The sequence below is a fragment of the Gekko japonicus genome, unplaced genomic scaffold (assembly GCF_001447785.1).
Source record: "Gekko japonicus isolate JY-2015 unplaced genomic scaffold, Gekko_japonicus_V1.1 scaffold234, whole genome shotgun sequence".
NCBI classification, from domain to species: domain Eukaryota; kingdom Metazoa; phylum Chordata; class Lepidosauria; order Squamata; family Gekkonidae; genus Gekko; species Gekko japonicus.
The window spans coordinates 934,723-956,620 of record NW_015161954.1 but is presented as its reverse complement, the minus strand read 5'-3'; the positions used below and the strand labels follow the sequence as shown (position 1 = coordinate 956,620).

At 43.5% G+C, this 21,898-nt stretch overlaps 1 protein-coding gene across 1 annotated transcript; it reads left to right on the top strand.

The window, feature by feature from the left end:
* The first annotated feature begins 929 nt into the window (after positions 1 to 929).
* On the top strand, positions 930 to 21,546 carry SKP1 (S-phase kinase-associated protein 1). Its single transcript, XM_015429473.1, has 6 exons — positions 930 to 1,024; positions 7,203 to 7,299; positions 11,342 to 11,415; positions 13,260 to 13,403; positions 15,366 to 15,506; positions 20,563 to 21,546. The coding sequence occupies exons 2-6, from the start codon at positions 7,203 to 7,205 to the stop codon at positions 20,596 to 20,598; spliced, it is 492 nt and encodes a 163-aa protein (XP_015284959.1). The 5' UTR covers positions 930 to 1,024; the 3' UTR covers positions 20,599 to 21,546.
* The last annotated feature ends 352 nt before the right edge of the window (positions 21,547 to 21,898 follow it).

Below are 21,898 nucleotides of genomic sequence, written 5' to 3'. Positions count from 1 at the left end.
CTGGGCATGCTCACAGATGTGAACCTAAGGGTTCAGCCTGAGTGAGGGCTGTAGCCTAGAGCTGGATAGAAAATCAGGTGTAGGGGGACGGAAACTTGCTTTCTATTCAGAACTCTTCCCCCTTTTGTTTGCTGCGGGTTTTATAGTAAGGTTCTTGAGGAGAAACTGACATGTATAATGCCCCCACCATTCCCCCGGGCACTGCGCTGTATTTCCTCTCTCCCCAATGGGTACCCAAAGCAGCTTGCAATGCTCTCCTCTCCATTATATTCTCACAATAACCCCGTGAGAGTAGATTAGGTCGAATGTGTGTGACTGCAGTCACTGCATCAAGATCACGACCAAGCAAGCTTTCATAGCAGACAAGATTTCCTTCCGACAATATACTGGACGCAGTGCGGGAGATAAGGATGACGAAGTAGAAATGCACACATGGGGAGGGAGCCACAAATGCATAATTAAGAATCAGCAGCAGGGAAATATGGGGCGGGGGGGGGTGTCGAAAAAAGTGCACTAGCTGCACTGACCGAGTACTTTGAACGTCCTTATGTTTATTACGTAGATCGCGGTCGCCACCGTTGAGGTAACCGTTGCCATGAGACTGTTTCTATCCAAGGGGTCTAAGTTTCTGCCTGAAGGACCGAGGAGAGCGTCGGCGACGTAGGCCAAGTATCCCCGTTTCCCTGGATACAAAATCCTAAAGTGCGTCCCTCTTTATCTTTCTCAGCTAGCACACTGGACGATCAGACCGCAGGGGGAGTCTGCTTTCCTCTACTTCCCCCACCTTCCCTTTTGTCTTTCTCCTCTTGCCCAGTTTTTGTTCAGGCGCGACACGGCCACTCGGTATTTGTGAGGCGAAAAAGACGGAGGGACCTTCGGGGCCTTCGCGCAGATTCTGCTCCGCCCCTCCTCCAATTCTATAAGAGGCGGCGGCCGCAACTTGGCCTGAGGTTTGCTCCTCATCGTAGTCAGTCCGCGTCGAGGAAGGAGGGGCTGAGAGCTGCCAGCGCGTTGCTGCCTCACGGTGAGTGTGGTCGGGGCCTGGTCGAGGCCTGCTCAGTGTTGGACGAGGGGAGGGAGCAGGGGGAGAAGTTGGCGCGTGAAGGCCGCCGCGGGGAGACCGGGCAAGGGTGGGGAGGCGCCTTGCAGGTGGCCGCTAAGGGAGCGGCCGTTTCTTTCTCGAAGGCTGTGGATGGAGTGCCGCCTTCTCTGTCTCAGCGGCAGGTGGGGGTGGAGCGGGAGAATGCCTTGTGCACTGTTCGGGTTGTTTATGCGCTTTCTCTGTCCAGCAAGTTGCAACTGTAGCTTCCTGAGCTACGAAAACAGCTCCCCCCCCCCCCCCTGCCAGAGAGTTGTAGATCAAATGGCTAAAAAAGAAGACGGGTTCACTCTTGAAATAATATTTGCACAATAGGACGAGTTCCAGGAAGGCACGGCCAGCTTGCACGAAAGGATGCAGATTCGAAACGCAGCTTTTTGCACATTCCTGACCTAACGTAGCCGACAGATATAGCAATGAGGGCAGGAATGTCCGTTGCTGACAGTGTGTTTTATGTGCACTCACTGTAATACATCCTGTTTATGGTTACGCTTCGTCACTGTAACTGTTCAGTCAGAATCAGAGTGAGGGGGTTGCTAAAACTGCCTCTTTAAAACGTATCTTTATTGTGGTAGTGAGCTTAAATGTTAAAAATTGGTCTTTAACAACAAAGACTATGTTAGGGCAGGCTTTTCTGAATGGTAGACTTTTTTCAGACTAGTTTAGGACCATGGGGAATGTTTTGGGCTGTGGTCTGATATTGAGGTATTGCTCTACAATGTAATAAACTAATTTAGTTAGTGTTATATGCGGAAGCATAAGAGGCAAAAGTGATTAGTCAGCTGTTTGGTGCATAGAACACATTAGCTTCCCAAACCAAATCTGAATGAATAGAGCTATGTTTTCTGCAGACAGAGTAACAGTCTTTGGTACTTTGAGGATCACATTTATTGTGGTATAACAAAACGTCTGATGCAGTTAATTTGTTAATCTTGAAGGTGCCGCAAACTTGGTTATGACTAAAAGGATCACCTTATTGTTTAAGGGCTAGAAAATTGGAGGTCTATTTAAACATCTTTTAAAAGCAGCTAGGAAGGGAGGCATTAGATGGGGGCTTTGGCTCTCTGACATGATTTTACATGTCATTATATTATAGGAGATTCTAGAGCCTGAAATGAACTACCTTGGTGTCACCTCAGACTATATTCCTTTGATTCACCTTTCGGAAGTTCTTTTTGTTTATTACTAGAGAATGTTCTGTGAGCTCGTGTATTTCAGTATCATTAAATTTCATGCTGTGTTTTTGTGTGTGTACTGTAACTTTTTTTTAAAAAAAAGCTGATGTGCACTAAGCTCCTGGGACTTTCACTAACGTACTCCTACTGAAAATATGTTAATGTGGTTGTAGAGGAAGCTGCAAATTAAAAAGGTTACACTCCTTTTAAAACTGTGTTTGTACTGCCCTCAGCTTGTACATGATACACAGTGACCAGATTGGTTGCCATCAAGATGAGCAAAACTGGCAAGGGCCCCGGTCACATGGGCTGGAAAATGCGGTGTGGGGGGGAGCATGGCTGTTTGCCCCAGAGCAAAATAACGTGCGGCCGCCGGATCACATGTCCCGTCGAGGTCCTGTGGTTAGGGCATGAGGTGCCAATCACACGGCTATCCTGCAGCGCGGCAAAGAAGCAGTGCAGCGCGATCACACCAGCAATCGCCAGGTGCCGCTTCCGTGGCAAACGGGAATATTTTTTTTCTCACCAAAAGGTGAGCATGCGCATGATCGTTTGTGCCCATCCTGTGAAGACTTTTTTAAAAAACTAACCGGTTTGCGATGGGACTAGGATGGGACGCAATCAGACGCCCGCCCTTGCCCCGCGTTTTCCGGAAACTAGTACATCGTAAGTACTAGTTTTTTACTCCGTATCTTTGGCACGAAGCCACGGGTTAGCCACGGGTGCACTACACTTCCCAGATGTTACGGTGTGATTGCGCCCGGAAAATCCGCCTATCATCCGTATCTTTAGTGCGGCAAATGCTCCGTGTGAACGGGGCCAAGGTGCAGTAAGAACATCTGTGAACTAAGAGATGGAGGGAGTAGAGCACATATGTGGTGTGCTAACTACCCTCAAAGGAAGTTTCAACCTGATTCAGGTAGAATGCCGAACTGTGTTTTGAACCTGAAGAATAAATCTCTCCCCTTTCCCTCATGCATTGAATGCTAGCCAGCTCTTGGTTTTTGGTAATTTATATCTTGCCACTGTACTGGGTGTGGCAAGCTGGTGCTTGTGCTTGGCCTTCAAATCAGGATTGTAAACTGACTGAGAACAAAGCATGGCCTGTAGTCCTGATTTGTAGGGCAAATATAAGCTATATTCTGTTGGTTCTAGTTTAATGGTAATGACTTACTGGAAACCAGAAAGTGTAAGGAATGTTGTCAAAGTGTGGGTATGATCAGACAAGTAGTTTGATCCATTCTTGTGGTGATTCTGTGACAGATTTGAAATGCATGATCAGACAGCAACATCTGTTATCCACTCCAGCAGACTTGGCCTCCTGTACTTCTCTTCTGGCACAAATTCCTTGACAGTGGGAAAAGTCCGCCACATACGGATCTAGGGTGCCTCTCCCAATTTCAGATCGTTCCACTGTGCAGTCAAGCCACAATAGAAGGGAAGCATCCCTTTCATTGTGGCACCGTTTTTTCACCCCTTAGTGATATGCACATAACTGCATAAACACTGCTTAGATTATAATATACGCCGGTGCGCTCCTGTGCTGGCTTTTTTTGGGGGGGGGGAATTGGGAGCCCGGGGGGGGGGGGGGCGTTGCCATGGGTAATTGTGAAGAAAAGTACACTTTATGTTGTTTGTGTTGGTGGGACAGCTTTGAAAATAGCCCCTAGTCAGGGTTCCCTATTGGGACCATGTTCCTCAGCCAGAACTTGGGTCACGTGAGAGTCTTCCTTTGGCGGGAAAACATTAAAATGGCAGTGGTTTGTGGAGTTCCTTGGTGGTGATTGCTTGGTGATTTGTGTACATGTTTATGCACATGCGCAATGGACAGGGCAACCCCCCCCCAGCAGACAGTGCACTCTGTGGTTGGCACGCAGCAAATGTCTGGACAGTCCTCAGCGGGGTGACCGTGCAGTGAAGAAGGTAACGGAGATGTCTGAATGTTTCTCTACAGGACGCTGCAAGAACGGATCAAATTAGAGACCCGATCAGAGTGCAGTGAGCATGTTGTTTGATTGCACCCTGAGATGAAGAGGGATTGCACTAGTGAGCCCAAGGCTTCATCCAGGCTCTTTCTTGTAGTCTCAACACTTGGCTTGACATTGCATCTGAACTAAGCCTAACTAGTGTACAGTGGAATAATTGGAAAAATTTCTGGTGCCCTAAATACAGTGTGAACTGATTTATATACTTTTTTAAACCTTTGGTTAGTATATGAGTTTAAAAAGTATCTCAAGCTGCCCTGACCTGGGTAGCCCAGGTGAGCCCAATCTTGTCAGACCTTGGAAGCTAGCAGAGCCGACCCTGGCAAGTACTTGGATGGGAGACCTCCAAGGAACACCAGAGTAGGGACACAGAGACAGGCAATACCAAGCCACTTCTCTGAATGTCCCAAGCCCTACTAGGGGTTGCCAGAAGTCAGTCATGATTTCCAGGCACGCATGTACAAACACATACACGTACATTAAAAAAGTATCTCGAGTTAATTTTTATGTCCCAGGATAAAACTTCTAGATCAGATTGATGATCTCCCTTTTACCACATGAGAAGAGACAAGCATTGCCAATCAGCTGAATTTTTGATCTTTGGATGATTAAATATCTTTTATCTCCCCCCCTTTTTATTACAAATCAATAAAACATCCTCAGGCAGTTCCTTGGGATAATCATGACAAGCATTAATTACAATGATGACATTGCTAGGCTATTGGTAACAGCATACATTCATTGTTCATACTTTTATGAAACAATAAATCTTCAGAAAAGAAGACCTTCCCAAGGGAGCCCAAAGCACACAGAAATTTCTTCTACATCTCTGCAAGCAGATCAGTTTAAATGTATGAACTAGTAGCAGTTTGGCTCATTTTTTCCCTCCCAGTTCCAAAATTAAACTGTTAATATATCCATAGGAATCAGTAACCCTTAAAAGGAAAAAGTGTTCTTGTGCGTGAGATCTCCTTGGAAAAAATTAATTAAATCATTTTAATTGCTTGCAGGTTCAGAGTCTACTATAATTTAGGTATGATCAGCGTATATTTTGAGAATTGATCTTGCTTCCAGTAAACAGTTTACAAAATCCTGTTGCAGTATCACTGCATTTGTGTATTAAGAATCATGATTAGGCACCTTACATCTTATTATTATTTCATAAACTGACTTGAATGTCAGTCAATAAAGTTAACTCACTTTGAACTTTAATACTATGGTTTGTCATCTAATTGTTAGCCGAATTGCTTTATTTACAGCAATTGGCAATTTATAAATGGGTTCTTGCCAGTTTATACCAAGGTCCCACCAAGGGTTACCAGTAAAAGATTCGAGGCGGTTGTAGTTTAAAATAGATGTCTTTTACTTGAAAATATCTCATACAAACAATACTGATGCACTCACACATTCAATCAAGTTCCTAAGAATTACAGTATTAAAATAAGCACTGTTGCATTAGCAGGTAGGGATGATGATGGGCGATACTTATCTGTCTTGCAGCTTGGTTGTCCCAATGAAGAATGGATGGGAAGAAATAGAAAATAAAGGGATCCACACTACCAGAAGTTAGCCGGATTGTGTGGGGGTCTCTTGACTGCAGATCAAGAGATCAAAGTAGAGGCAAGGGTTTGGGATAGCAAGTGGGACTCAAGGGGAATAAAAGCGGATAGGGGGTGTTGTGGGGATTGCTAGCTAGGAAGGGCCAAGTGAATAGTCCTTTCCTTTTATAGTGGGTCCATTAGATGGGTGGTACCTGTTCCAACCTGTAGACCCACCTACCTGTTAGTCCGTCCCAAAAACAATCCTATTGGCTGCATGTAGGGAGGGTGGTTACCTAAGAGGGGTGGCCAATATTGAAACCTAAAACCTTGCTCAAAGGATGGCATCTGGACAGGTGTGAAAACCTTGGCGCCATGATGCTCCATTGTGGTGTTGATGAAGCTGGCCATTCTATTGATAACCAAATGTCCATTTGGCAGGAAATACCAGTGCAGGAACAAAGCAGTTGATGGGTGGTACGTGACCACAAACAGTTCAGCAATGGGGGCTGTCTCTGCTCAGAGCTGTTGTTTCTCATTGCTCACAATAATGGAGGTGTGTGCTTCTTTCACCAGGCTGGTAACTGTGTAGCTGAAACCTTATTCACGTGTAAGGCTTGTGTAGGCACCTTCTATGTGTACCATCACAACAGGTGACTTGAAGTGTACAGTTCTTTGAGCCTATGTGTGTGTGCACAGTCCATTGTGTGTAGCTATAAATATAGTTCATAAAGTAAATATCAAGTTCATTCTCTAACATAATGTCTTTCAACTTATCATTTGGCTTTTGTGATATACCAGTTAGAAGGCTAGTATTCCTCCCTGATGCTAAAAAAAGCTGTCTTAAATACACTTGAAATTGCAGTATCATAGGTTGGAAGCTTGCCTGGTACCCAGTCTAGATGTCTGGAGTCAGAGCATTGGCCAAGAAATGAGGCTTTGCGGAGTCTCAAGCACTGGTTCTCTAATTCTGTGATGATTATATCTTCATTTGAAGGAAGATAATACTGCAGGTAAGTAATGGACCCTTCAGACTGGTACAAAAACTATTCAAGTTCAGGTAAAGCAATTGCGTATACAACTTATTTTGCAAAGCAGCATGCCATCTAAATGAGATTCTGAAATGAGCTACTTGCAGTATTTGAAAAACATTGTCTAGTTTGAGCTTGCACACAACTGGCAACTGATGATAAACAGTGTTGCTCATGTAAAGCTAGGGAAGATCAATTTGTAATCTGTAGGGTCCAGTATTCAAAGATGTGAGTTTATTAGGTGAGTTTAGGTAAGCAGTTACCTTTAAGTATTGCCCCCATCCCCACCTGTAACACATGGAAGATGGATCTCTAATAGATCTACCCCATTCCGTCATCAAAAGTAGCTAAGGAAATATTTTTTTCTGTTCTAGATGCCTTCAATTAAACTGCAGAGTTCTGATGGAGAGATATTTGAGGTTGATGTTGAAATTGCAAAGCAGTCTGTAACAATCAAGACTATGTTGGAAGGTAAGGGTATCATGTAGTTGATATGGTAACTTGCAGACAGCCAACTAAAGAAGACATGCATGATATGGAATATGTTTGTGGGATAATATCATAGCTCAAGTGTGTTTCATGACTATCATAATGCAATCACTTACTTTCTACCATCAGTGATATGAGCAAATATGGTAATGCATTTCAGACCCTTCTACATTTTTCCAGCAGAGCTTTGAATGAACAGCTTATATTTTTTTCAGAGCTGTTCCTTATATGTTTCTGAAAGCTGTTGCTATGGTCATGGATGCTGTGACTCCTGAAGGAATTCCTTTGATCATTATGTTTAAAGGTGATTGGATCAGAGAGCAGGTGGAAGGAATGGAACAACATAATCTGTACAAGTCACTGAAACTGAAGGGCCATATATTTAATACTTTAGAGGAAAAAATGTAAAGTGTCTGCTCCATAATTAAAACAGAGCAAGGCAGACTCTTCAACACCTGGGGCGGGGCCGGGGCCGGGGGGGGGACACATGCATTTTAGGGTATGTAATGATGGTTGTGCTTCAGTTGTGGTTAAGCCTTTACTGGTATGCATGGGAATTTGAGCAGATAGCTAGAATTATGAATCCTTTGAAGCAATTAAATTTAGCAGGATAAAAGCTTCATTTGGACAGTGCCACTACATTAAAAAGAGCTGTGGAACCCATCCAAATGGCCTTTATATAATACAAACTGTTCATAATGTTTAGAAGTCTGATTCTTATCTTTATGGACTTCTTACTATCAGTGCTCCCTCTAAGCTGTGGAGTCTTGTGAGCAAAAAATCTACTTTGTGAGCTACTGGCATTAAAGTTGTGAGCGAGCGATTTGGCTACTGCATAAATCAGTTTGCTCTGGAGCCATCCTTCCTGAGCTAAGACAAAAATGTGTGATCCGGAGGCCAAAAAACTGTGAGCTAGCTCACACTAACTCAGCTTAGACTGAACACTGCTTACTACTTATCTTTGGCCTGATGAATGCCTCAGTTGCTGAAAGCTTGAGGCTCTGAATTCGCTGCCATTACCAAATTGGTGCTAGCAATATTGGTAAATACGCTATGTTTAAAATACTTATAAAGTTGCATGTGTGGCCAGTTAAGTATATTGAAATGTTCTTGTTCCAGTGTCATGAAGTGTGGTTAGACCAACAGTCCATGACATGATGTCCGTGGGTGACATGATGTCCGTGGGTGCCCTCAAGTGTTTTTAGGAAGTGGGTGGGGCCGGGTAGAGCTTTTGTCTAGCAAGGCTTCTGATTGGCTATTGGAAATTTGATTGGCTGTGTAGATTTTTAAAATGTTGCTTTGGCAGCATCTGCCACCACAGCACTAGGATCTACATTGTGTTACCCGAAGTTAAGCTGTGGAAATAATTTTGTGTCTGGCTCCGCCTCCTGCGGCTGGGATTTTGTGGCAGCCATTTTATTCCTGAGCCCAGCATGCCATGTCAGAATTCCAAATGTGCCCGCAGGCTCAAAAAGGTTGGGGACCCTTGGGTTAGAGTATAGAGCAAGTAGATGGCCCTTTCCAGCTTCTGTTAAGACCTTATGGGTATCATCCAATTTCTGCTCAGGTTTTAAGAGATTTGTGACACATTTAGTGGGTTTTTGTTAGAATTAAGGGGAAAATAGCTATTTATTTCTGGAGAATTAATGTACTTTGGACCTACTCTCCTTGGGTCCATGCCTGCATGATTTATCTCTAGGCATTTCATCTTATGTCTCCATTGCTGTTTTAGGGCAGCTGACAGTTCTCTGAAAAGTAGATAAATCCATCCAATAATGGTGCAGCTGGCCATCTTTTAATAACCAGCAGTTTACCTAGATCTGTTACCTCATAAATTCTTCAGTAAAATGCATAGGAATTTATTCAGTGGTTAAAATAGAACACTTTTCTCTGTGAAAGTGTCATGTTCACATTGTCTGGCCAATGTGTAGTGAAATTACATTAATAACACCTTGAAACTTCTGAAGAAAATGTTGCTGAACATAAAAGTCTGGTTTAATGGGTCTCTTAGTAAATCTTAAGAATTAGTGTGACATCTAACACATTTAGATAGTTCCAAATAACTTGGCACACTTTTAAACATTATTTTATATATTTTGCAATGGTACCTTCTCTGTTCAAGCCTGACATGACTGTTATATCTGAACACAATTGCATAATGAGCTCAGCAGCAGCTCTTAAGTTTTCAGAGGGGCACACCATGTTCCCATAGTTGGCAGTTTTTAACAGGGCCAGTGTTTTAACAGGCACCTCGGTCTTATTCCTGCACAGACCTAGATAAGCTCTTCAGTGCCTTCCATCCCAGGTAAACATCAACAGAGGCTTGTCCTTTATGACATTACCTTGTCTTTTCCTGATGTATACAAGGGAATGTTTTAGTAGCCTCTGTTTCTGTTCTCAGGAGGAGAACGTTCCAGTACTTGTCTCTTGGCTTGCAGGTGAGAAAGTGTATGTGTACTTGGTGAAATATTTAAGATAGGCTTTATGCTGTGTACCAGGTAGTAGTCTCCTAAGGTCCAGTTGGACTCTTGGGCAGCCAGGGGCCTAGCCATTTTGTGTTACAGGAGTACTCAAAATGGTGCTCGTGGGCACCATGGCACCCTCTGAACCTTTTCGGCTGGGGCTTTTGCCCAGCAAGACTTCTGATTGATTATTGGAGATTTGATTGGCTGTGCAGTTTTTTTTTAATGTTGCTTTGGCAGCAGCTGCTACCACTGCACAAGGATTTACGTTATATTACTGAAGTTAAACTGTTAAGCAGTCATTTTGTGTCTGGCTCCGCCTCTTGTGGTAGCCATTTAATTGCTGCGGCCACCATGCTGTGTCAGAATTTGTGCTCACCGGTTCAAAAAGGTTGGGGACCCCTGTTGTATGTGAGTGTGTAAGCCAAGGGTGGTAGAGAAGAAACTTGGTTACTGTCTGATTGTATTTGTGTTTACTTGGATACAAGTCCCATTGAATCCAGTGGGTTTTTCTTCCACATAAATGCACATAGAACTGTGACCACCAGTTTTATACACACATTGGATGTGAAAAGGAATAGAAGGTTCCGCTATGGCCCTCAGTCAGTCCTTAGCACCAGAGTGTTCACAGAGAAACTGCTTGCTCTGTCAAGAGTTTCTCTCAAGGTGGCTACTGCCAGAGCAAACAGCATACAGCTGGGTTGAATCCAGTGCAGTGCTTCCATGGGGGAAAAGGACTTCTACCCATGGTGCATTCAAGAGAAGTTCAGGGGGCATTTCAGGTTGCTGTGGGAGAGGGGAGCTGCAAAAGCCATGTTCTGTAGGCAGAAGTTATTGTGGCCACAGGAATGCAGTGCTGGATGCAACTAGTTTATTTGCTAAGATAGCTACAATAACTGAGGACTGATTGGGGCTGGGCAGAAAAGGAGATGCAGGGGTGGTTTTTCCTTCTTCACCCTCCACTTTATGCTCTGGGAGGTAGAAGGTGGCGTAGGCATAGTGGTATTGAAATAAATCCAAATGAAAAATGTTGTTCTGAGTGCATGTGCAAATGAACAGGGTAGCTAGGATTGTGTTGGTAGATTACCAGCCAAATTGTATGTCTGCAGGCCTCTAATAATAGTCAAACAGTTTTGCACTTCTGTATGTTGCTAGGCCGACTAGAAATCTTGCCTCAGGATGGGTGCTAGGGCAAATTCCTATTCCTTTTAATTCATTCAGTTTTGAACAGATAAATGGAACCTGTGCGTTAGTGTTTAATAATGTGGATCTTTAACATACGCTTGTTTTGCATTGGAAAAGGGTTAGTGTGCCTGGATATATAGTACTTAGTTGTTTCACTGTGACTGAAAATAACGAGTGTAAAGTTTGTCACTGTACTTTTGCTCGGAGCATAGGCTTGAATGAACAAGTGTCCATTTTTGAATAAATGTTGTAAACTAGCATCTAATTTTCCATGATATGAATGTAAATTTCCACAAATTGATCACATACTGAATTTGAAAGCAGCTATTAAGTAGAGCTTTTCTAGCGATCTAATTGCTTGGCTTCTCTGTTCTTAGATTTAGGAATGGATGATGAAGGGGATGATGATCCTGTTCCTCTTCCAAATGTTAATGCAGCTATATTAAAAAAGGTAGGATATTGAACAGCAGTTCTTTTTTGGTGATGCATGAACTAATATGCTTTTAAATTGTTTATCTGGTTGCATAACGTCCAGACCCCCCCTCCCCAGCTATTCTGACATTGTAAAGAAATGCAGCTAGTGCTGGAGAAATGCAGTTGTACATCTGTCTAGAATAACCCAAAGCATCTCCTAAATAGTGTCTGTTTTTGCAGCAATTCTGTTTATTGTATAGCATTGTTAGAAATGAGGGGAGTAATTGCCTCTCCCATTCTTATGCCATTGTGCATTTGCAGAGTCTTTGTCCTCTGTCTTTGTAATTTCTCACCCTGTGTAGTCCCAGTACTGGAGTCCAGTGCTTGTCTGCCATGAGCAGTAAAACTGCCCATCTATGGCTGCGGTCACACGCAACATTAGCCACGCAAGAGATACGGAAGACAGGCGGAGTTTCCGGGCGCGATCTCACCAGCACATCTGGGGAGCGTAGCGCTTCCGTGGCACAACCGAGGCTTCCTCCCGAAAACGCGCAGCAAAAAACTAGTACCTCGGAGGTACTAGTTTCCGGAAACTGCGGGGCAAGGGCGGGCGTCTGATCGCGTTTCCGGTGGCATCCGGCGCCCGCCCATGTCCCCTTGCGAAGAAGGTTTTTTTTCCCCCAAGTCTCCGTGGTTGCGCACACGCACCCAACGGAGCATGCGCATTTGTAGTGTACACAAAAAAAGAAACCCAGTTCGCCGCGCCGCGCGCTTCTTCGTTGCGCGCAGGCATGTGTTGTGATCGACGCCTCTCTGTAACCACGGAAGCTCCACGGTACCTCCACAGAACCTCCACAGGAGATATGATCGCTTTACTGCGTGTTAGTTTGCCCCGGGGCAAACAGCCGCGCTTCTCCCCCGCAGTTTCCTGCGCGTGTGACCGGGGCCTATATTCTCTTTCTGTACTGGCATGCCACTTCTCTGCTTGTGCTAGTTACAAACCCAGTTCTACATACACAAGATGTAAGCAACAGCATGGCTGTCCTTCCCCTCTCAAGCACATATGCAACAAAGGTGTCTAGGTGTATTACGCAGGAATATGATATTGTGTTAAGATGACAGAATAAGCATCACTATAATGTAAAATGAAGACTAGGAATACCTTTTGACTGTGCAGGGAGGCTTAAAGAGAAGTGGTACAGGCATTCCTAGCAGCAGAGCATCAAGTGTGAGACTCTTTCAGCAGAAAGAATTGGTGAAAACAGATGGTCGGGCAATTTCTTTGGTTGTTCAGATGCAGATATCAGCTATAGACTTAAGCTGAAGTTACGAAGGTCAATCCATGTCTCATCAAAATGGTTAAATCCCTGCACAGTTTGCTTTATTTCTGGTCTCACTCCATTGACAGCATAGGCATATGTAATTACTTTAGGATATGATTTGTGCAAGGTAGCATTCCCATCAGTTTTTATTCCATTTTCATTTGTTCCCGTTTGTGCATGATCCTTTACATTAGTGTCTGTCAGTTGAAAGTACTGCATGCTTAAATACATCACAAAATCGGAATTCAGAAAATAAGAACAATGATAATATGAAATGTGGTTCACAGCATCTGCAGGCGCTGTGTGCTTTGAGATTATGCTGCTGTCATTGGCACTTTCCTTTTGAGAGGTTAGTAGTAAATTAATTGTGCCAGCAGCGCATAATTCTAAATAGTTTGATGGCAAAAAGGTAGAGCAGTGATCAGCAATGGTGCACTTCTGTGGAAAAGGGCCTTCGGATGTGGGAGTTCAAGCACTGATGAAAACTAAGCAATCCCTTAGTTGTAAGGATGATACATTTTAATCTGAGGCTAAGACGTTTACTCCATTCTAATTTAAGGTGATCCAGTGGTGTACCCACCATAAAGATGACCCACCACCTCCTGAGGATGATGAGAACAAAGAGAAACGAACAGATGACATCCCTGTTTGGGACCAAGAATTTCTTAAAGTAGATCAAGGAACTCTCTTTGAACTTATCCTGGTAGGTTTGCTTCTTATATCTCGTTTGGTTGCCAGATATACAGATACTGAATGTAGTTAGAGTTCCTAGCAGAGCTGGAGAAAAAATGTCTTGTCCCTTTAATAGAGGCTTAATGGGTACCTGAAGCTTTTCATGGCATGGAGGTAAATAAAATCACAACATCCTGTTAAGCCTCTATGAAAGGGTCAGGGCTTTTTTTTCTCCAGACAGTTTGTACTCTTTAATATAGCAGAATAATAGACTATTTGAAGGGAATTGTGTGTTATGGAATTCATATTATTATTATTTAATATTTGCAGGGACATTTACTTCTGTCTGAGTTCTACTAAGTAAAAGCCTATAAGCCTAAAATATTAGTACTCCAAGGACTAGCTTCATTATTACAGAGGCCCAGAAAAGCATGTGTACAATATAAGCAGCTTATTTAAACAGGCCAACATTAATGACGATAACCTAGATTTTTGTAACTGGTAGACTTTGATTAAATGTGGCCTTCTGAATCTATAAATGAAAGAGAACATGAATAGAGTGGCTTGTGTGGCAACTATAGGTCTCACTGATATACCTTTGTATGTACTAGACACGTATGTACTAAACACATGTCTATGAATGAGACCCACCTTCCAGATTAAGGCAAAGTGACAAATTATAAGAAAGACACCACCTTCTTTCCGAAGTAACAGGGGGTTTAGGCTTATCAGGGAACTTCCTGATTGGTGGGAGGTGTGGTGAAAGGAGATCATGTGTTTTGAGATCTTATTTAAATAATGAGAGAAAGGTCCTGACCTGGATAGCCCAGACAAACCCAATCTCATCAGATCTCGAAAGCTAAGGAGGGCCGACCCTGGCAAGTATTTGGATGGGAGACCTCCAAGGAACACCAGGGCTGGGATGCAGAGACAAACAATAGCAAGCCACCTCTCTGAAACGTCCAAGCCCCATGACTTCCAGGCATGTGCACACACACACACACAACCCCCCCCCAAAAACAAATAAAGAGAGAAAGGAAGCTCTCTGGAAGGGAAGGATAAGTGTATCGGAGGTGATCTTGATTATGCAATGAAAAGTGGAGCACAAGAAGTGAGTGTATGTTGTTTAATGTTGAGTCATGTACCTTTTCTGGTTCTCACGCTTAGTTCTGTAAATGGATTGCACCTAGCTGTGAGTAGTCATGGAGCTAAGATGAAGGGGAAATCAAAGTGGGCCCAACAAATATGGAGGCTTGATGGCAATATTGGTTGTCTTCCTGAGTAGTTTTCAAAATGGTCTTCCAAGAAAACCAGTTGGTTTCCACCATCACATAAGCATTCAGGCTGCTTATATTATAGAATATGAATTCCAGAACTGATAATGCCTGCTTATTCTGAAAATTTGCTTAATCTGTACAGGCACTCTAAATGGAATAAGATAGCTTTTAGATTTAATTAGATTTAAGTGTAGTTTTATGCAAATAGATACTTTTAAGTGAAGTACAGTGTACTTTTCTCACTGCCTTTTAGGGTGTTACACAATAACATTGATTTTTTTAAAAATACCCTGCAGTTCTAAACCTAAAAAGGTCTTGAAGCAGATTTCTGTATACAAATAAAACAATAAAAACAGATAAAATTTCCCGTTCAGTAGCACAAAATATCACTAATAAAACAGTCCATAAAATCACAAAAGCAGCAGCCTAAAAATCAACCTAAGTTTAAAACGTCAATAATGTCAGATGATATAAAAAGTTTACATTTCATAACTGTACTTAGAATTATTTCTTGCTATCTGGGCCCTTTATCTGGCATCTCCTCCCACCTTTAGTCCACAGGTGGGTGCTGGGCACACAGAGAAAGATATAAAGATCTATAATGCCGAGCTGGTATGTGTAAGAAAAGGTGATCCCGTTAAGTATCTGTTTTTAGGAGTAGGAAAGAAGTGAAGACTTTAAATCTGCTTTAAATCTGCCCACTTTTTTTTTCATAGGCTGCCAACTACTTAGACATCAAAGGTTTACTTGATGTGACATGCAAAACTGTTGCAAATATGATTAAGGGGAAAACACCAGAAGAAATCCGCAAGACTTTCAATATCAAGAATGACTTCACTGAAGAGGAAGAAGCTCAGGTATGCTATAGTTTTGCCACTGCTCATGATAGGACATGTACTGCACATAATGCTTTTCTCATCTGCTGGCAGTAGCTGAAGGGACACCTTGGCTCAAGTAAAAATTTTGTTTGGAGAAATACCATAGCAACTCTGGGTCAGGATCACATAGATGCAAAGTATGTTTCACAGACCTTAAAGCAGTAAGATAGAGAAATAAACTTTTTCTGGGCTGGAAGGAATTGCTGGGGAGAGATCCTTGCACCTACGGTTCGCTGCATCCAGTCCATTGTGACGGTTCTCACAAAAAAAGCAGCTTTTCATTGTCTATGGCATTTAGAGCAACTATTCCAGAATGGTTCCTTGCTCGCACACAGTGCATCTTGACCAATCCAGAAAGCAGAGTATAAATCCAGTGCCTTGCCTCCGTCACTGCTGAGCAGCAAGTTCCTTCCCCTGTTTCATTGCAAGTACAACTCATCAACAGAGGAGAGATCTCTGCTTCTAGGGTAGTAGGACAGGCATAGACTAATAGACACACAGGGCAGGGGGGGGGCTGCAGAGGAGGGGGAAGTGGGTGACATTACTCCCTCTTCAGTCAGTGGAACTATGTGATGGGAGAGGCAGAAAGGATTATTTTAGTCTTCCTCCCCCATTTCTGCCTCCTCCATCCCCTTCCCTATTCCTGTTTCCTGACCTGTGTGACTATTAATCAGTGTGAATTCTGGCACCCTGGGAATAAACTTTCCTTGTGTCAGGAAACACTGCTGGGTGGGGGGAGTGCAGGAGAGATCTGTGATCATCAGTACCTTGAGTTGACAGAACCCTGGATTCGACCCTCTACCTTGACAAAATACTGTACAACTGCATGGTAATCCCAGCATGGGCTATGGTAAGTTTCTCTAGACTGTACAGGATGCAGAATTCAAAACTGTTACCTGAGCCAGAACAGTCCTTGATGGTAGCTAAGTGGGCTTCATCAGCTGGGCCTTGCCCTGCAGCATCTCCAGTCCCCATTCCTGTGTTTGTGTTTGCCATCAAATTGGGAGGGAGGGAGGGAAACATTCATGCAACTTGTATACGCACATACATATATATGTATGGCCCTGACCTGGATAGCCCAGGCAAGCCCAGTCTTGTCAGATCTTGGAAGCTAAGCAGGGCCGACTCTGGCAATACTTGGCTAATCAAGCCGCCTCTCTGAAAAACATCTAATCCCCCAGTAGCGGTCACCAGAAGTCAGCCATGACTCCCAGGCAAGGCGCACAGGCAGGCAGGCAGATGCCTTATACTGAATCAGAGCACCGGTTTGCCAAGGTTAATATTGTTATTCTGGCTGGCAAAAAACACTACAGGGCTTTAGGTCGAGATCTTACTCATTGCAGTGCCTTGGCCCTCCTGGGAGCACTGATCTCTTGTGTACCTGATCCCTTTAACTGAAGTTGTTGGGGATTGAATTTGGGATCTTCTGCCTGCCGAAGTCTGTCACTAAGCCACGGTTCCTTATTAGAATAGACACAGGGTCTACAGACTAGGTCATTTGCAGTGCAGTCCTGTGTAAGGGCTTACTGCTAGTGAGTAGTCATAGGACTGCATGCAGAGAGCATGTAAATAAGTAAAGGGATGGGCGGTTTGCTGTGGGTATGTTGCAGGAAGGGAAATGATGGCAAATGGGAAACTTTGCCATGGGAAGAGGTACACTCACCAGTGCTTGTGCTTGTAACTGCTGCACATGGCATAGCGGGCACTACATGGCAAGCTGCACCCTCTAGTCCATAATTACCCACAACCACCAAGGATTAAGGGGGGGGGATGTCACCCATTTCCAAGCAGCAGTTCCCGTGAGCTCTGAATTTGCCCAGCTGTCACCAGCAGAGCTCCCCCGTCTCTGCTTCCGCCACACAATGTTGAGGAGCTGTGAAACATGCTGTTCTGAGGGACATGAGGCCAATGTGTTGGCAACTACCATAGCAGCCACAGCTGCCTGGTTGGCTACGCTGGGAGATGGCTCCAGCAAGATTGTGCATTTGCAGGTATGATTGCAATGCCTTTGCCATATTGGGAGGCACTGATTTCTATCTTGTGTTTACAACCAAAGAAGTGTATCATTGTTTTTTCTGTTCTCCTGATGGCGAATTGAGGTTGAGAGAAAGAACTTCCCGACCTGTGGGGTGCTGCCGGGCTCTACCTTATCCCCCATGCTATTTACTATCTATATGAAGCCACTGGGAGAGATCATCAGGCTGCAATGTTGCCAATATGTCAATGGTACCCAGCTTTAACATTCTTTTGCACCTAATTCTGAGGATGCTGTTGATGCTCTGAACTGGTGCTTGAAGTCAGTAATGGGCTGGATGAGGGTGAACAAACTGAAATGTAATCCTGACAAGATAGAGGTTCTCTTGTTAGAAAGGCACATCAGGAACTTCAGCTCTCTCCTGTCTTGTGTGGGGTAGTACTCCCCTTGAAAAGCCAGGTTCACAGATTGGGGGTGCTGCTTGACTCGGTGGTCACCTTAAAAAACCAGGTGGCTGCTGTGACTCAGAGTGCATTTGGTTAGCTTCAACTAGTGCATCAGCTGCGCCTGTTCCTGGTTCAGTCAGATCTAGCCACAGTGGTACATGCCTTAGTTACATCCAGACTCGACTATTGCCATGCACTGTACTTGGGGCTACCCTTGAAGAGCTTCAGCTAGTGCGGAATGCTGTGGCTCGACTGCCGGTTGGGCCAGCTACTGGGAGCATATGTCCCCGATATTACAGCAATTACACTGGCTACCAATGCACTCCTGAGCCCAATTTAAGGTGTTGTTTTTTATTTGAAAACCCTGCATGGCTTGGGACTGGCACATGTTCCTGTCCGGGACCGAAGATCACAAGGAGAGGCCCTCTTGACTGTCCCGCTAATCAAAGATGCTTGTCTGGTAGGCACACGAGAGAGGGTCTTTTAGATTATGGGACAAGCTCCCCCAGGAGGTGTGTCTGGCCCCCTCATTATCAGTCATCATGAGGCAGTTGACAGTTTTATTTAGGACTGCATTTAACCAGGCAGTCCTATTTGGCAGTCCTATTTGAAGCTTTTAAATTGTTGACTTTTAAATTGTTTTTTTGTAATCACTTTTTTATTGTCTGTTTTTAATTTATTTTAATAATGTTTTACTTATATTGTAAGCTGCCTTGAGTTCTGCAAGGGAGAAGGGTGTGAACATAGCCTAACTCAAACAGGACACAGTATCTTATTCCAAGACACTGAAAGGCTGGACAACACATCCAATTACCATGTCAGATTACATGGGGAAGCTATTGAAATTCATAAACACAATTTCAACAGGAAAGAAAGTTTAAAAATAAATAGGGCATGGTTTCCTGTCCTGAAAAACACAAAATGCTCTACATCTTACAACAGCACTACAGATAGGATTAGAAGTTCAACAACCAATCCATATGCAAAAGAACCTCCTCAGGAAAGCTCCTCCATTAGCATGTCACAGCCTGGGGAACTCCTACAAGATAATGACTCAGTCCTACTCCACCTTCCTGAGTAGATATAAATTACCTGCCTACCATTTTTCTTGTCACCTTGACGCAGAGAGTACTCCATCTTTCTGTGTTATACCTCTGAGGACGCCAGTCACAGCTGCTGGCGAAACATTAGGTTTTACAATGCCAAGACCACGGCCATATAGCCTGGAAAATCTACAACAACTAATGAACTCTGGCTGTGAAAGCCTTCGACAACATACAGTTTCTATTTTAAGCCTCTAATTTGAGATCTGCAGTAGAAAATTTTCATGATTTCCATATTTTAATTATAACTGTATTAGAAGCAGTTCTCCCAACCTCAGAATGGTGAGGTTATACGAATGGCATATAGCAGGGATGGCCAAACTTGCTTAACTAAGAGCCACATAGAATAAATGTCAGATGTTTGAGAGCCGCAAGACATGAACAAATATCACACTCATGTTTTTATTTTAAAATATGCCAATTTGCTTTTTATTAACATTAAATGAGACTGCCAAAAATAAAATAAAAGGGGTAAAAACAGATATTGATAATATTTATTTGTCCTATTTGTTTGCTAATGGTGCTTATTTGTTTAAAAGAGAAGTGGAAAGAGAGAGAAACAAAGCAAATAGATGGGGGACGGAGGGGGAAGAAAGGGAGAAAGAAAGGTGGAAAGAAAGCAGATAGATGGAGGAGGGAGAGAAGCAAAGCAAATGGGGAGGGGGAGGAAAGAAGGAAGACAAAAAGGAAGAAAGCAAATAGATGGGGGAGGGAGGACTGAAGGAAGGAAGGGAGAAAGAGAAAGGTGGAAAGAATGAAAGGTTGAAAGAAAGAAGGAGAGAGAAAGAAACAAAGCAAATAGATGGGAGGAGGCAGGTGGAGGTGAAAAGAAAGCAACTCTAACTTTAAATGCATCCTCCAAGGCCCCCAGCCCCCATGCCAGCTAGCTTGGAGAAGGGATTTAAAGAAACAGATGCCATCTTCAAGCCAACGGGGGGGGGGGCTTTGAGAATGCTGTTAAAGTTGCTTTCTTTCTCTGCTCCCCACCACCTCAAGCCTATCCAGGGAGGGAAGAAGAAGAGATTGGATTTATACCCCGCCCTTCACTTGGAGTCTCAGAGCGATTTACAGACTCCTTTCCCTTCCCCTTCCCACAACAGACACCCTGTGAGGTAGGTGGGGCTGAGAGAGCTCTGACAGAAACTGCTCTTGAGAGAACAGCTCTGAGAGAACTATGGCTTGCCCAAGGTCATCCAGCAGCTGCATGTGGAGGAGTGGGGAATCAAACCCGGTTCTCCCAGATTAGCGTCCGCACACTTAACCACTGCACCAAACTGGCTCTCTCAGGGAAACAGTGGACGGGGAAGGGAAGATTGGGGGGGCAGACCTCCCTCTTGCTTCCTCAGCTGCCCTGCTGGGAGCCACACAGTATGTGTGAAAGAGCTGCATGTGGCTCCCGAGCCGCAGTTTGACCACCCCGGCATATAGTCTGGGTGACTCGACTCTTCATTTAGCTAGAAGTTTCAGAAGCATCAAGCTCTGTACATACATTGTTTTTTTCCCCATTTTAGGTACGCAAAGAGAACCAGTGGTGTGAAGAGAAGTGAAGTCTTGTGCCTGACACCTAACACTGTAAGGATTGTTCCAAATACCAAGTTGCACTGCTCTGTTTATAATTGTTAATATTAGACAAATGCAGCAGCAAATGAAGTTATGCTAGTAGAGTGGTGTTCTCTGCATGTGTAATGTTTGAATATAGATTTAAAATTCTATGGTTGAGTTTTTATCAGTGTAATCTGATGTCCTTACTTTTCCTCTGCTCTGAATAAAACTGAACTAAGTGTGGACTTCTTACGGCAATTAGCACTGCGAGCTAGCCTTTCCATGCTCTTCAATGTATCACTGTAACATTAAAATATGTAAGATGTCAGAAAGTCAGAAACCTCTGGCATTGTAAATAAAACCACTTGCAAAAGTTTTCTGAAACATAACTCACACAGCCTATTTTCATTCACAGAACATTTAGTGGCTTCTTAGGCTACAGGGTGTGTGGGAACCCAGTTGGAAGAATTGTTGGGAGATTTCTGTTGGTGAGAACCTTTTCTGTTGGTGAGAACTGCCAGCAAACTCTGTTAATTTTGCCTGCAAAAGGCCAGTTCTGGTGAAATCATGTAGGCAGGCATGACACAGGCAGTGAGAGCTGGTCGGCTAAACACCTCTTGCGGCAGGTAATGTGGAGACAGAGTTTCCTCATGGAAATAGTTATGTGCTCATTCTCCCAGAGTCAGCAGATTATATCTACTATGTGACCAAAGTTAATGTTTCTTGGACAGTGCAGTTTCATACCTGCTGCTGGTAAAGGTATGGTGTTTTGCTATAGCTCATTGAGGGTTTTTGTGGATCTGTGAAAGTTGAGTCACTGCATTTGACTTTGTGTACAGCAGCATGTGTCCTGATTACATGCATGCTGTCATGCTGATCTAATGGTTTCCTAAGGAAAAATACCACTTGCAAGTATCTGGGTGATTCCCCCCCTCCCCCCAGTTCCTCTACAGCGGGTGGGGTAAACTGTAAGGTGTTTCCTTACCTTGTATTGCATTCTCTATCTGTATGGACAGTAGAGTAGAATAAAATCTTAATAAATATAATTCACTTCAGAGATCAGTGGTAACCTTTGAATGTTTAATAAAGGATGGGATAACCTGGGGTTTAATATAGTGGTTATGAAACAATATATAGAATTCAATTTTAAAGGTAATTTCTGAAGTGCTATTCATTTGTTTAATAAGTGGCATATTTCTTCAGAAGTAATGAACACAAATCACTTTCAGAAAGGGCTAACAGAAGATGAGCCTCATAAGGCAATATGTGGATGTTCAAATACACTTCTAAACGAACACAATTTTC